Raw genomic sequence first — 16,378 nt, 5'->3', positions numbered from 1 at the left:
TAATAGTTAATGATGCCCTGAATGTGAGGGGAGGGTTGATGAGAACAGGCAGTTCTAAGGTTTTGGGACTCTGTTCTCAGAAGGCCGTGGAGCTGGGAGGCTTCCTGTTGTGCTTCTGGGCTGGCTGGGAGCATGTTAAGACTGACACTTGGTGGGCAGGGTGAGTGTTGAGGAAAACCAGACATTCACCTTGGGCTGCTGGGAATGAAATCGGAAGGTATAGGGTGGAGAAGATGTGCAAAATAGCCACCGTCACCAGTAAGGGCTATATCTGCTGGCCACCAGGAATCCCCACTTCCACCCTAACTCAGAAGAGCATAGGGCTGGCTGGGGTGGTGAGGGCTGAAAGCCCAGGACAGGGTCTCTCAGCCTTTCATGCATTCCTTGCTATTTCCACTTTAGGCCTGGGGGGCTTGAGAAGACTGATGGGTACTCTTGGGGATTTTGTGAGTCAGTTGCTCAACATAGCTGTTATTACAAACTTAACAATATAAATATACAATTAATAAGTTGTAGTAAAACTAATATAATAAAGCATGAACTTCTAGTTATAAAATTAATAAATCAGAGGGATGTGATGTACAGCACAGTAAATATAGTCAGTAATATCGTAATAACTTTGTACAATGACAGATGGTTTAACTAGACTCAGAGTGGTGATCACTCATATGGTATACTAATGTCAAATCTCTATGTTGTACAACTAAAACTAATACAATATTGTATGTCAACTATACTTTAATAAAAACAACCCAGAAATAAAAATAATAACTCTAAGCATGGCACTTCCTAATTGTTTTATTACATTTTACTGCTACTTATGCTTTCGAGGTTTTTGACATCTCATATCTGAATGGTAAACATACTATATATTGGTGAGCCCCTGCATATCTTTTTGCAACTCCGTGCTTAGTGACTTCACGTTGTTAGCCTGACATCGGCCGTGGTGGGAGAAGTTATACTACATGTATGTGCACATTCTGCCCTTCTCCACACCGGAGCAGCATGGCCTCCCTTACTGGGGTCTCTCGTCGGGCCTGAGTGTGGAGCACAGCCTCAGAATGATTCAGTCCCCCTTAAGGAGAAGCAGAAACTCTCTATGCAAAAGCTTCTTTCTCTGGGCTCACCTGTTTCTAGGGGCTAAAGCGTTTGCATTATCCTCATTTTCTAGGCTGTTGATTATATGTGGGATTGAAAATTAGCACATGTGCTGATGCTGTCCACGGAACAGACCAAGTGAGCTTTCATTAGTAAACAACACCTGTAGGAGTTAAAAGCTAGAAGGAGCTGCAATGAGTCCAGCTCTGTACATGGTCCAGTGTATGTGTTAACAGGTCCAGTTCCTAATGGAATTTTCCATCTAGAAATGATAACATCTGATTTCAGTCCTCAGGAGACCCTTGGCCCAGGAGATGCCTTCTGCAGGAAATCATTCCTGTCTGCTGGTTCCGCAGGCTGTGTATTTCTCCAAGCCATGGGTGACACCACAGTACCATGAGTTTGGCCAATTTGATTCCTGGGTTTAAATGCTTTCTCGGATCAGATGATCCATCTGCAAGTGCCAGTCAGGAATGCCGAAACTCACCAGCATGCCCTTAGAGGAACAGTTTGTTATGAGAGAAATAAAACAGGTGAATCAAATAGGATTAACCCCTTCAAACAATTTAAGCATTTCTTGCAAATAATAAAGAACAAATTCCTTTCATTCTGTTGAGGATAACCAGAAACACAGACCTGCGGGGTCTCTAATTGAAAAGAAAAAAGAAAAAAGAAACCTCATCAAACTTTACACTTAAAATCTATGCAATTTACTGTAAGTTATATTTCAATAAAGTTGATTTTATAAGATTAAAAAGAATAAGCAGCCTCTTATAAATGCTGATTCTAGACAAGATAACAGTCTCCATTCATCTTGCTGAGGATAATAAGCAAAGCTTTTTTTATCAAAAGAGACAAATTCCTCTTTTGAAATCTCACAGTGGAAGTATTATCAAATGTTCACTTAGATGTTTTAAAGTAGCCACATATTTGCCTTGATTTTAGCTGCAATCTCCTGTCATTTTGAAATAAGAACCTTAACTCAGTTAGTAGATGAATAAGAGCCACCCTGTAGCCCAAGAAATCGAGCATGAAGTTATGCATTTGGATTTCCTCATCATGTCAATTTTAATCTTTGGTAAAATTAGTTTCCTTTATTTTTATGTATATTGACCACTTTAAATGTGATGTGATGCTGCTGTCACCACCCCGAAGTCTTCATGACTCACCACTGCAAAGGCTCCTGTCTTGCCCTCGTCACTGTCTAGCGGAGGCTGGGTGGTGAAGGGCCCTGTTCCATGCATTGATTCTGGAACCTGAGCTCCTCCATCCAGGGCTCTGGTGGTTTCTAGAATTTGGAGTCCTCCACTGGCTCCTCTGCATCTGGCCTCAGGCAAGAGGAGAGAAGCAGAAGGCTGTGCAGTGGTGTCATGGCCAGGCCTGCTGGGGGCCTTGGTCACTTTCACCCATACTCCGTCGGTCGGTACTCAGTTACAAGGCCAAAGCCCCAGTGTAAGGCTGGGATATGTTGGTCTGTGTGTCCAGCAGAGAAAGGGAAGGGGGTTGACAAACACATGGTGTCACCTTGGTCACACCAGAAACTCAGATACCATAAGCTGCATATTGCAAGACTGTAGGTCTCAAGCCACAGAGAGAATCAGAGCTTAGTGGATGGGAGCATGATCTTTAGTCAAACTGCTGGTTCCAAATCCCTGCTCTATCATTTACCAGATGGGACATCGGGCAAATAACTTGTTTCTCTCACTGCCTCAGTTTTATCACCTGTAAAGTAAGGATAACAATAGAACTGAATAAAGTTCATGTGAGGCTCAAATGAAATAACATATGCAAAATGCTTAGAAGTATGCATGGAACATAATTAATAACATATAAGTATTTGTTAAATACATTTTTAAAAATTGAGACTAGTAACAGAAGAAACCTCATGTCCTCTGTGATATGTTATAATTTGGATATGATGTCATCCAAATAGAGGATGTTTCTTTCAGTTCAATTGTAAAAATGTTTATTGAGCAACTATTAATTGTAATGTACCAAGTATGACAGAATCTGTGTAAGTAGGCTTCTCACTGAATCAAATGAAACAGTGTGTTTTCCCCACCAAATTTGCTTTTTGAACTCTGTGACTCTTAATCCATGTTCACATCAGCACTGTGATCTTGGTTTCCACTCCCCAAGTCCATAGATTCTCCTGGGTCCCTCACAGTAGCAAGTGGCACTAGCCCAGTGTGCAAAGGGCTCCTTCTCTCCCCTCCCCCCACCTACGTCTATTGGGCCCCGTCAATGCCTCTCCCTTCATAGGTGTCATATTTGTCCACTCGGTGGGCACTTTGCTCCCTGTTTACACAAACACACTACCTCTTCTGATTAAGATCTGAATTTTGGAATAATGTGTGATTTAAAACCACAGGAGGGCAACGTGAGGTGGTTTCTCCACCGAGTCCCCATCCCAGGAGCAGGCTGGCTTACCAGGCTCTCTCTCCCGCAGCTCGACGACTGCACGCTGCAGCTCTCCCACAACGGCACCTACCTGGACCTGGAGGCCACCCTGGCAGAGCAACGGGACGAGCTAGAAGGCTTCCAGGATGACACTGGGTAAGAGCCACAATTGCCCCTCCCTGCTGACTGGTCCTGGCCTTCCAGGAAATGGGGGTATATGGAGGCCTGGAAATATTTTGAGGAAATCATCATGCCTTTGGCCTTCTCTTTACTCACAGTCACACGCAAAAAAAGGGAAATGCAAGTGACACATGTAGCCACTGCAAACCCTTTTGCCTTTTGAGTAACGATTCTTTTTTTAATAATTCAGGTACAGTTGACATTCAACGTTATATTAGTTTCAGGTGTACAGCACAGTGGTTAGACATTTACGTGACTTACGAGGCGATCCCCCCGATGTGTCCAGTGCCCATCTGACACCATATAGTTGAGTAACTCTTCTTGACAGGGCTACTCAGGGGTCGGAATGTTTCTGGTATAGTTTAATTAAGCATGCAGTATTTACATCCTGTTTCCTTTTTTTAAAAAAGCCAAATACAATTAAATGAATATTTTCAAGATTTTAGTGGATTGACAACTGTTTTAAACATTGTTTTTAATGATAACTTACTGGATATTTTGTTTTCTTGGCAGATGCCTTAGTAGATCATATTAAACTATCTTGTCTTTTGAACTCATTGTGGTTGAAAACCATTATTAATTATGTTAATTCACATCACATCGCTTTTAGCCTACATTTAGAATTACTTAATACTTCTGATTGCTGAGTCTGAATAAAATAATTCACATACAAAATCAAAGATGTGTACAGAAAGTAAAATCTCTGTAGGATTATGCCCATACAACCAGCCATTCCTATATTTGTTTATGAGGCCCCCTGTCTCCTTCTCCATCCCTCATCCATCTAGAGTCAAGTATATTTCTGACTTTATCACCTTCCTCCTTAGAAAACTTCAGGGTCTCCCTGTTGCTTTCCAAATAATGCTCAGCTCTCCTAATCTGGTGGTCAGGGATCTCCTTAAAAGTGATTTTGACATTACCTTGCTTGAGTTAAAAATATACAGTATTCCCTCACTTATTAAGGGTATTACGTTATAGACCCCCCTGCAAAGTAGGAACCTTACATTTATTCTACACTCTTAAACCTATGTAACTTTAACAACATACGTATACAGTACCGCAAAACCCCATGATATAGCCAAAAATCCGTGATAAATAATTAAATATAATATTTTAAAAAATCCTGCGATACAGTGAGGCTGCAATAAGTGAATCGCGATATAGAGAGGGACTATTGTATTACAGTCAGATGAATATTATCTGAGAATACTGATTTTTCATGGAAGGGTCAACAAAACAAAACAAAACAAAACAAAAACAAAAAAAAAAGAAGGGAGCCTTGGTTAGTTCAGTTTCCTACTTGACTCGACTGTGTACTGATAAATTCCTGGATTTCCCCTGCTTTATCACCCATCACAACTTATGGTCCATTTTCCCTTAATTGTCCCTCTTCTCTGCTAAAACTACTAGGTCAGACCTAGACCTGTTTGAATATCCAGTGCCTAGCATTTTCTCAACACCTTATAGGTGCTTAATGAACATTGATGGCCAGGGGAATGGGAGGATTCCTGAATGTCATGAGCTGCAAGGGAACCAGGGTCCTTGGTGGGAACCAGCAAGGTTCTGTGAGGCTGCCCTTCCTGTCTCCTGAGTGGTTCCAAGGACCAGGCCAACAGTGTATGGCTATACATACATGAGGGGGTATCATTATTAAGTCACATCAGATTCTGCTCATCATCATTTTAAAATTACTATTATTAGACCAATAGTCTTGAGGAAATTCCATTGCTATACTTTTTACAAAGTATTTGACCATGATATCCTTATATATAAGATGCCATAATTCAGGCTGGATGGCAGTCTAATTGGGTGACTTCATGGCTCATTGATCCAGGAGTGTTATGAGTAAATCACTGTCAAGTTGAAAAATATCTCTAGTGGTGTTACGCTTAAAGACCATGTGCTGTTTGATTTTTTTCCCTCTCTTATCAAAAGTTGAATGATTTAGAGGTAGATAGCAGTTTAGGGGAAAAAAGTGTTAATATATTAGACAACAATATCAAGAATTAAGAGTCGGGAAGAAAATAACCTTTATGGAGCACTTGCCATTCCAACCACTATACTAGGCACCTTATTCATTGTATGTTTATTTAGTAGTTCATTCTCTTAACAGTCATGTGGTTGGATTTTATCATCACCATTTTTTATTTGAAACAACTAAGGGTAAGAAGTTAAATTACACATATAGTCTGCAGAGCCAGTGGATGGTAGAGCCAAGTCTGAACATAGGTATGGCCAATTCCTGAGTCTATATAGGCATACCTCATGTTATTGTGTTTCGCTTTACTGTGCTTCATGGATATTGCCTTTTTTACACACTGAAGGCAAGGCCCTCTACCAGAAAAATATTGCACTTACTTTATTGAGAGACTTGCTTTATTGAGAGACTTGTTTTATTGCCTTGGTCTGGAACTAAACCCACAATATCTCCCAGGTATGTGTTTATTCTTCCTCCATCCCAGGAGCATCTAGACAAAGGCACTTTAGGTTCTACTCAGGATGTACATTTGCACCTTTGGTGACATAAGGTTGGTCCATGCAAGGTTCTCTCCTGCCCCTCCTAAAGGGCCAATGACCCTGCTGCAAGGTCAGCAGTGTAGATCCTGGGCTTACTTCCCTACTCTGTTCCCTTCCGAATCATCACCTGGCCCTGGGCCCATGGTACTTGACCACGTTTCTGCACCCTGACAGCACACGATGATGGGGAAATCAATGATGGCAAGAAGGCAGAGCTCATGACATGGGCAACTGCAAACAGGAGACAGAAGCCCCAAAGCTATTGGGTAGCTGCACGTTTGACAGGTGTGCCCAAAATTCACCCCAGATGTGGGGTTTATGTTTTTGAAATAGTCTTTGTGGTGACCCACCCCTTGTCCCTGAAATGCACTCAAGATGACACTCTGTTTGTCCAGAAAAGCATGAAGAAGCTACTTTTACTGATCTCTAGTGGGCAGGCCCCTCTGTCCCTGGCCCGGATTGCAGAAGACATGCCAGGATCATACTGTCCCGGCAGTGCCAGGTCACCACGGGTTTCCCCTGGTTATTTACCACCACTGAGCACTGGCAGAGCTGGCTGGAAGCTGCCTGCAGGCTGCACCCTCCTGCACAGGTGGGAGGTGTCTGGGCATGTTTGCAGCATCACCACACTGAGCATCCCTCCCAGGTTCTCTCCTGGAAGTGTGGTATTTGGCCGTCTGTGTGCCTGAGAAGTTATGTCTCCCACGAATGGGAGTTAAAATATAATTTCTTCCTAGTTAACAATTGCTCTTTTTAGGCATGAAGAGGTCAAATGAAATACCATTCTTCTCTCGATTTCTTTGAATTATAACAAAATATCTCCTCATGCTGTGACCATCTGATGAAGCTGTGTGGCAAGCTACGTGAAAACGATGGTGTTCTTTATACAGTGTGTTCTGAGTGAATTTTCCTTGCTGAAGGAGTTTGTTTCTTTGTTCTTGTTCATTACCCTGCTCTTTTATGCCAGGACTAAAAATTAACTCACCCCTTGTTTAGAATTATCACTCAAGCTATAGCTAGTTGGAGAAGAGGGCAAAGACCTTCAAAAGTGGAAGGACAAAGCAATTATTATGCTAGCAGGTCTGTTCACTGCCTTCCAAGGCTGGGGAAATTAGTAGTGGAAACAGAATCCCCGAAGCTTCTGGATTATTATGCCTGACCCTGCCATGGTGTGACCTTGGGCAAGCCACTTTTCCTCTGATAAGAGTTAATAAAATTTATTTATATAATGAGGACATTATTAACCAATCCTGTTTCCCTCCCTGTTTCAGCAGGATTCCAAGAGGGGCTCTGGGGTCTGAGGAGAGCATAGCATAGAGCAGCATGCTGAGTGGTTAGGGGCGTGGGCTTTGTGGTTAGTCTCGTGGATGTGCAACCATGGGAATGTTACTTCACCTCTCTGAAACCCAATTTCCTTTCAGTGGAGATGATATAATCACAATACTGCCTCCTTGGGCTGTGAGGTAAAATGAGATGATATATCTAAAACAGTAAGCTAGTTTCCTGCATATAATACATACTCAAAACGAGTAGCCCTTACTATAATTACAGTCAGAATTTGAGAAGACGATACTTTGAAATGGATGGAAGTCATTGGATTTTAGACCTGGAAGGGCCTAGGCATTTTTTTCTTTTTTCCTTTCCTTTCCATTTCTTTCTGTTCCTTTCTGTTCCTTTCCTTTCCTCTTTTCTTTTCTCTTCTTTTTCTTTTTTAAAGAAAACCAAAGCTAGAGCCTTGCCCTCAGGGCAGAGCTGGGCCAGAACCCCCTGCCTTTTTCGCTTATTGCCACTGCCTCTGAAAGGGAGCTAGTGCCAGCTGAGGTCTGCAGGGTACTGTCCCAGAGAAGGTGGGGTGGAGGAGGCCGTAGGTGGAAGCATGGAAGAGCTAAGAGTGGACCTGAGAAGCTCAGTGCTTTGGAGACATTCTAAGGACCAGTGTGGTTGCTGGGTGTGGTGTAAGCAACCCCAGGTGCTCCTCACTTTGAGTAACTTGGAGCATTCCCCTTTTCCTTGGCTTGACTCCCACGGGTCAGCCCTGAAGACAGCTGCTGCTTATCTTTGTTTGCTCATCTGCCACAGAGGCTGGTAAATATTCATACCACCCCTGCTCATGTCTCCAAGGCTTGTGTGGGGGTGGGGAGAGCCTGGCAGTGTGAGGCTTGAGGCTCAGAAATGAAGAAGGTGGGGTCTGTAGGGATGAGTGGGCTTGGTCCTGCCAGCTTTGCAGTGGACACGTTTGAGGGATGAAGGGGTTTGGGGAGACCTCTGGTTGGATGCTTAGACACCTAATGGCACCAAGGCCCCATGTGTGTGTGGGGTTCATGAATCCCTGAGGTTTCTGCACAGTTGGTTCTTGTGCAGGGTTTTCGGGTGGGGAGGGGTTTCAGCAGCCTTTTATCAAATTCCCAAAGAGTTCTTTGCATCCCCAAATGTCAAGTTTGTAGGAGTAAGAAGCAGTTTTCCCTTCTCATTGTCTGTTACAAAAGTTAACCCCATCCAGTCACAACTGCATAGAAACCTGGTAGAATGGAAAATCACCTAAAATATATTTGGAACCTAAATCCCAAAACCTACTGAACCTGAAAAACCAAACCAAACAACAAACATAAACTCTCTACAAGTTATAACAGACTCTGGTTAGGGTGTGGAGGGGAAGCAATAAAGAGCCCCCCCCCCCTTTTTCTCTTAAGTGATTACCTTCAACTTGGAGTGCAGGTGTGTTGTCTGAGGCCCTTTTGGCAAATCAGTGAAGGGTATTAAGGGTCTCCTGTCTCAGTGCCGAGCAAGGCTCAAGGTGCAGTCACCAAGAACTGTCTCTGGTCATGGTGGGGGAGAAAACTGGCCCTTTAAAACAAAAGGTGCTGTCAGGGTGAGTTCAGTGCCGGGCTGAGGCAGGTAGCAAAGGGGGCCCTGCACACCAGCTCTGGACCAGTGTTGAGGCGGCTGCCTCTGAATTCCATGGGAGAGAGCTGTTTAGAAATGCTGGTTTCTAGGTGCTTGCTTCAGAAAGTTTGGCCTGGGTCTGAGAATCTTGCCTTTTAAAAAGCTGCCCTGGTAGTTGGATGCTGGGGTAGGAATCTACAGCGTAGGTTCTGGACCGTGGAGTATATTGCAACCCACTGAGGAACTTTTAAAACTTCCCTCCCATGCCTAGCCCTGGACCAATGAAATCAGACCTTGGAGGTGGGCTCAGGCTTTTTAAAGCCCCCACCAGGTGATTCCACTACTTGAGGGAGCCTATTCCTGCAAATGTTGCAGTGAGTCAGACAAGAGAGAATGAGCTCCTGTGCTGAGTGGACAGTGGAATTTGATGGCCCTAAATACCTTCAAATGCTGGACTGTACAATGGGACAAAGATGGCAGCAGGTAGGAGTGGGGAGCGCAGGCAGGCGTTGGACTTTATAGAATGGGTTGGGGTCAGACAGAAGAGAACTGACCTGCAAAGAGGGAGCTGTCATGGTCCTCCTCCTGTAGGAGGGAGGATGGGGTGAGTGGACAGGACTTTGAACAGGGGGGCTGTGGTCAGATGGGCTCACCGAGGGGGTGACCCAGTGGGCCTGGTGGCCGAGGTGTGCAGGTAGCGTGGGGACTGCGCTGGTTGGAGATGGCGAGAGAGCCATGAATCTAAAGATGTGGTACTGGTTGAGTAGAGGGAAATGATAGAATAAAGTGGACACGTGATTAGACGGATAACATACAGGTAGATGGTGGATGACTTAGAGAAGTAGTGAGGTTATGGAGTAGGGGCAATTTGGGCAGGGGAAAAGAGGGGGTTATGCATGTTAGTCTGAGGCTATGATAAGCCACACTTAAGGTGAGAGGTGGCCAGGTGAGAACTACTGGCCTGGGACCCAGGTGAGAAGCACCGAGGGGCAGCAAGACTGCGCAGTGGTCTGCTGTAGGAAGGGAGTTGTAAACCTAAAACTCCTTAAAAAATAGTGAAGTCTATTTTTAAAAAGTGGATACTTAAGTTGTTTCAAGGACACTGTGTTGGTTACAAGATGCTCTTAGAAACCCAGGCTTAGGGTGCGGCTTTCATCTCTGATGCTTCATCACAGTTACAGTTTGGCTGCTCTTCCTCCAGCATCACACGAAGGCAGAGAGGCATGTATTGGCTAGGGCACAGCTGCTCTGTTGTAGGGAAGAGATTAAAAAATGTGGCAGTTTAAAGAAGATAGAAGTTTATTTCTTTCCTGTGTAAGAATTCAGATGTGGGCAATCCTTCTCAGGGCTGTAGAGGATTCCATCTCTGTGGCCGGAGTCGCTTTGGCTTTTCCCTCTCATCTGCCTCTCAGCCACCAGGAAGAAGGATGCACAGAGGGAGTGCTTGTCCATTCCTTGTGCACACACAGCTCTCGCTCACATGCCCTTGGCTGGAACTTGAGTCCATGCCATGAATCTGGGCTTGTGTCCCATGAACCCTCTGCCACTGTTACTGTGGGTGTAGAGTGGTCCCTGCCCGAGATGGCAAAGGGCAAATGTAGTGACCATTAGGTCGGCCCATTTAAAGAGCTTTTTCAGAAGCATCACCAGTAACTTCCACATACATCCACTGAAGAGGACTGTGTCACATGGCCACCCTTGGGGGCCAAGGAGAATGGGAGAATGCAGTTTTTAGGTGGGTTTGTTGTCACCTCAAATAGCACTGGGTTCTTCTTTAAAAGACAAAAGGGGAAAATGGGTATTGGGTAGGTCACCAGAGTGTGTGCCTCAGCACGGGGAGAGAAAATTCCACAGAAAGGGAAAGTAACACCACCCACAGAGAAACCCAGTTGTGAGAGGGCCAAGGCGAGGCCCGGGGTGTAGTAAGGAGGAGATTTTGGGTGTCTCAGGGAGAGAGGAAGCAGAAAAGTAGTGCATTGGAGGAGAGAAGAGAGGACAGAAGGAGAGGCCTGGCATCAGACCAGAGCTGGGAGCTGGGTGCTGGGAGCTGGGAGTTGGGTGTGAACAGGTTCAACCAAATTTTCTTCCCCATTAGGGGCACCTGAAGAAAATAGGAGTTAAACCTTCGTTTCTTAGGTGTGACACCAAAAACATAATATAGTAGTCCTCTCTATATCGTGGTTCACGTATCGTGGCCTCACTGTATCACGGGATTTTAAAAAATATTACATTTAATTATCGCGAATTTTTTTGCTATATCGCGGGATTTTGCGGTACTGTGTACGTATGTTGTTAAAGTTACGTAAGTTTAAGAGTGTAGAATAAATGTAAGGTTCCTACTTCGTGGGGGGTCTAGAATGTAATACCTGCGATATGTGAGGGAATACTGTATTAGTGTCCCATTTTACAGACAAGGAAGGTGGGGCTCAGAGAGGCTGAGTAACTTGTTTAAGATCACACAGCTCGCTTCGGAGCCTATGCTTTTCTCTGCTACTGTTTACTGGGCAAGACCAGCATACCTCTGTAGATGAATGTAGTAGCAACTGGCTCTTTGGACTTGGAGCTTCTGAGCAAAGTGATCTTAGCTAACACTATCTTTTCACTTGCTGATGACTAGTTCAAATCCTTCTTCCTCTCTTGATCCCTCAGGCAGAGAGCACTGGCTGAGTCTCAGCTGCAGAAGCTTACTGAAAGGAAGCTTATTTGTGGGGCAACTGCTGAAGGAGCCCTAGTTTCTGCTTCTGTCACATGGTCAAACATATGTTTTCTACTCTTGATTGAAATCACAATTTAGTTCTAATTCGAATGGAGGACTTTTGGGGGGAAGTGTTAATTATGTTGGTTGCAAGAAAAAGTCATCAAGACTTTGGCTCTGTGCCACTTACTAAAGTAATGTATGCACTTGTTCTTACTGTCACAAAGACTTTATGTTAATCCTGTAAAAATATTCTCTTGGGAGAGAGGGGCAGAACTGAAACACATGGGTTTCTGTGAGACTTACTTGGTTAAACTAGATACCCGCCCCCCTCCATCAGTCCAAGGCCATAGACATTGTAGGAGAAACTTGTGTATGTATTCCGAGAAGCAGAGAAGTTTTGAAAAGTTCCTTTATCGGCAATCCCCTCATGTCCCTGGCACGTATGCCTTGATTGGAGTCTCCTAGAACTGAACGTCTATTTTAGATCGTCCTCTTGTCACTTGGGTAGAACTGGCCTCGGGTCTGGGCACCTGATTGGCTGTGGCTGGTCTCTGAGGCTGGTGAAGTTTCCCTGGCAGTGGCTAAACTGATAGGAATGGAATCCGAGTCTCCCTTGGGAGTTTCAGGTCAAATTAAATTGCTTTTGCCTCCGGGTCATCCTGTTGCAAACAGGAGGATTCAGAAGGAGTGGCAGCTATGAAACTGACACAGCATGTCAATATCAGGGAGGAAAGGATGCTAAAGTGCTCATGCAGGTTCACATGCACAGCCTCTCACTGATTTTTTTTGGAATACGGGAGCTCCATGAAGGCAGATAACCAAAGTCTGTATTAGGGTTCTCCAGAGAAATAGAACCAATGAGATATCTGTCTATCTAGCTCTCCATCTAATCTAGCTAATCTAATCCATCTGGTCTACTGAGCCTATTTAGAGACATTTATTTCAAGTATTGATAATTAGCTCACTCCATTGTGGGGACTGGCAAGTCCAAAATCTGTAGAGTGGGCCAGCAAGCTGGGAATTCAGGTAAGAATTGATGTTGCAGTCTTGAGTCCCTACTCTGCAGGGCAGGCAGGATTTCTGTGCTGCTGCTGTCTTGAGACAGAACGTACACTGTGCACCTCATATAGAGTGGAATGAGGGAGTGAATGAAGGAACACCCATCAGGGAGGTGGCAGGAGCAGAGGTTCCAAGTCAGACTGCCTGGGTTGAATCTAAGTTCTATCACTTTCTAGCTGTGTGACTTCAGCTATGTTGCTTAACCCTTCTGGGCCTCAATTTCCTTATTTAAAAAATGTCAGTACTGTTACCTATTTTATAGGAATTTTGTGAAAATCAAATCTGTATAAAGTACTTAGAGTCTTGTCTGGCACATGATAAGCATTCCATTACTGTTAACAACTATTATGATTATTATTTTCCAAACCCAAACTGACATAGTATCCCACTGGGGGCAGGAGAAAGCATACCCATGATTATTTAATTTTCTTCTGAAAGTTTTAGCCATGAGACAGAAACAGAAGACAAAGGCATATTTGCTACAAAAGTGGGGATAAGATTATTTTTAAATAGATGATATGATTATCTCCCTAAAAGAAGCCAAAAAAATTAGCTGAAAGATTTTTAGAATAAATAATAGTGGTGAGATGGCTATGTACTAAGGGAATACATAAAAATCAACCTTTCTCCAATATATCCACCTTAAAGCTATTAAATTTAAAGGGATTTTATGATGGGTGTCCTCTATACATTGATATTTGATATCAATGAATTCTTAGGATAAAACTTATTTGGTCCTGTTACATTATTTTCATAATTTGGTTTGCCAATATTTTCTTAGATATTTGTATCTTAATTTTTATGTGTGTCTTTGTTAGATTTTTAGTATTGAGGTTAAACCACTAAAAAAAAGCAGATGCTTTGTATTGGGTCGGCTAAAAAGTCCATTTAGTTTTTTCCATAAAATAAAAGACATTTTAGCCCTGGCTGCTGTGGCTCAGTGGATTGAGCGTCGGCCTGCGAACCAAGTGTCGCTGGTTTGATTCCCAGTCAGGGCACGTTACTAGGTTGTACATCAGGTCCCCAGTTGGGGGTGCATGAGAGGCAACCACACAGTGATGTTTCTCTTTCTCTTTTCCCCTCTCTCTAAAAACAGATAAATAAAACAAACAAACAAAAGACATTTTTTTTCATTTTCACCAATAACTTTATTGATTTGAATATTTTGAGTATATTAGCTCTCTCCCATTATTTGCTTCAAGTGGGTAGAGGCCAGAGGTGCTCCTAAACATCTTTCAATGCATAAGACAACCCTGCAGCAAAGAATTATTTGGCCAAAATGTCAATAGCACCAAGTAACTTTGCAAACCACTTTTGATGCATTTGATTAGTCACAGCACCTTCTCCATATACTGCACAAATCTTTTTTTGCATTTCAGTTACATTATTCTTGAAATAATAAAGCATAATGTGCTGAAATGTTACATATTTTCTTCCATCTTCAATATAAAATGGCTGCACAAAAATTCACCACTCTTAAAAATTTTTTATTGTATTTCTTCCATTACCATTTAGTCCCCTTCTACCACCCCACCCTGCACTCATCACACTGTTGTCCATGTCCATGAGCCCTTTTTCCTTTTTGCTCAATCCCTCCACCCCTAACTCCTCCCCATCTGCTCCCTTTGCTGTCATCCTGCTCTCTGAGTCTGCCTCTATTTTGCTTATTAGTTCAGTTTGTTCATTAGATTCCACATATGACTGAAATCATATGGTATTTATTTTTATCTGACAGGCTTATTTCACTTAGCATGATGTTCTCCAGGTCCATCCGTACTGTTCCAAAGGGTAAAATTTTATCCTTTTTTATGGCTGAGTAGTATTCCATTGTGTAAATATCCCATAGTTGTTTTATCCACTCATCTACCGATGGACACTTGGGTTACTTCCATATCTTGGTAATTGTAAATAATGCTGCAATGAAGATAGGGATGCCTATGTTATTTCAAATTAGTGTTTTGGGTTCCTTTGTATATACTCCCAGAAGTAAGATTGCTGGATCAAAAGGCAGATTTATTTTTAATTTTTTGAGGTATCTCTGTACTTCTTTCCACAGTGGCTGCACCAATCTGCATTGCCAAAATTCACCATTTTTTATATATTTTTTTAAAAAAATGCATGCTGATATGACAGCTGTCACAATACAATCTAACAAAACTGTTTTGAATGAAGTTAAAAACAACTAAGCACTACTAGGGCCATTGTACAGAAAAAATGTGAGAGACTTTTTGGCCAATCCAATACTCTCCGTAAGCCCTGGAGCACCTTGTACAGCAAGGCAGTCATACGGCAAAAGGCCAGATGCCACTGGTGACTGCGGAGTCAGACACTGTGTTTTGAGGCCCAATTCCATTTCCACCAGCCCTCTGCCTTTATGGAGGTCACATCATTTCTACAAGCTTTGCTCTTCTCATCTGTAAAATGGACACAGCAATGGCACCCACATCAAAGGTGGGAGCACGTAGGGGTGGGTGGGTGAGGTGGTGGGAGATGAAGGACACTTTCTGTGGACCTGGCTGCAACCACCACCACTTGTCTCCCTCTGGCTGGCTCTCTCCTTTGCCTGCAATTCCTGGGATTTGGGGCTTCATACCATAAGGCGTCTTCCGCAGCCCTTGGCTCCACACAGAACTGCTGCACGGATTTCTCCCAACATAGGGTTTTGTGTACAGGGGCAGGCAGGGAGGGAGGTCTAATATTGGAATGATAAAAGATCAAAACTACTACAGAGTAGACCTTCTTTGTTCTGTGTCTCCTAAGTTCCACTAGGTTTTAGCTTAACCAATCTGATTGATTGCCTGGTTTCCCAATGTGCAACACAGAAAAGATGGCACCTCACAATGGTTTCTTACCAGAACTTCTTTGGAAAGGCTGTCCTAGTTTTCATGAAGGTGCCGCAGTCCTAGAGCGATTGCCCTACACATTCCCTGTGGTACTGGAGAATTCTGTGGGAAAACTTAAGCATTTCCTCCAAATGTGACTTTGCAGTTGTTTGAATATAAAAGTAGAGGCCCTTTAGACTTCTCCAGAACTTAAGGTATTCTGAAATATTTTCCCTGGCCACCATGCTTGCTTCACCACTCTGGGCCTCTAAAGCATGTCCTTTGCCCACTGTTTCTTTGGTATTTATCATTGAGTCATCATGGTATTCATCATTGACCCATCACTACTGATAACATGAGTTACAGACAGTGCTCAGATTTGAGAACTTCAGGTTTGCTGTTCCTCGTAGTCAGGGCCTGGCTACCATCAGGGGTCCTGCAGTTTCTGCTCCCATCTCTGGGCAAGCCTCCCTAACCAATGGCGGCCACTTCCACCCCAGAACACCTTGCCTGGCTGTTCTCAGCAAAGGCCATTCAATGATTCAGCTCAATGCACCTACCTGAAACTCTCTTCCTAGCACAATCACAAGAATTGAAGGAGTGACGATCAGGATTTGTCTAGAGAGAAAGATTTTTGTGTGTGTACGAGGGAGAAAGTTTTGAAGAAGTCGGGCTTATAGGGACTGCAAGCTTGTCTTCTGAAGATGGGCCAAGTGTTGTG

The 16,378-nt window shown here is 43.5% G+C and overlaps 1 protein-coding gene across 8 annotated transcripts in view; it reads left to right on the top strand.

Moving 5' to 3' along the window:
- Positions 1-16,378, top strand: part of FHOD3 (formin homology 2 domain containing 3) — a 434,907-nt gene that overhangs the window by 52,231 nt on the left and 366,298 nt on the right. For all 8 annotated transcript variants that reach the window (XM_090285641.1, XM_090285640.1, XM_090285639.1 and 5 more), the window contains exon 2: positions 3,548-3,654. In XM_090285641.1, coding sequence (XP_090141767.1) covers positions 3,548-3,654 — 107 coding nt within the window. The remainder of the gene's footprint in view (positions 1-3,547; positions 3,655-16,378) is intronic.

The sequence above is a fragment of the Furipterus horrens genome, unplaced genomic scaffold, assembly GCF_987537825.1.
Source record: "Furipterus horrens unplaced genomic scaffold, mFurHor1.1.pri manual_scaffold_8, whole genome shotgun sequence".
NCBI classification, from domain to species: domain Eukaryota; kingdom Metazoa; phylum Chordata; class Mammalia; order Chiroptera; family Furipteridae; genus Furipterus; species Furipterus horrens.
This window is presented reverse-complemented; position numbering and strand designations above follow the sequence as displayed.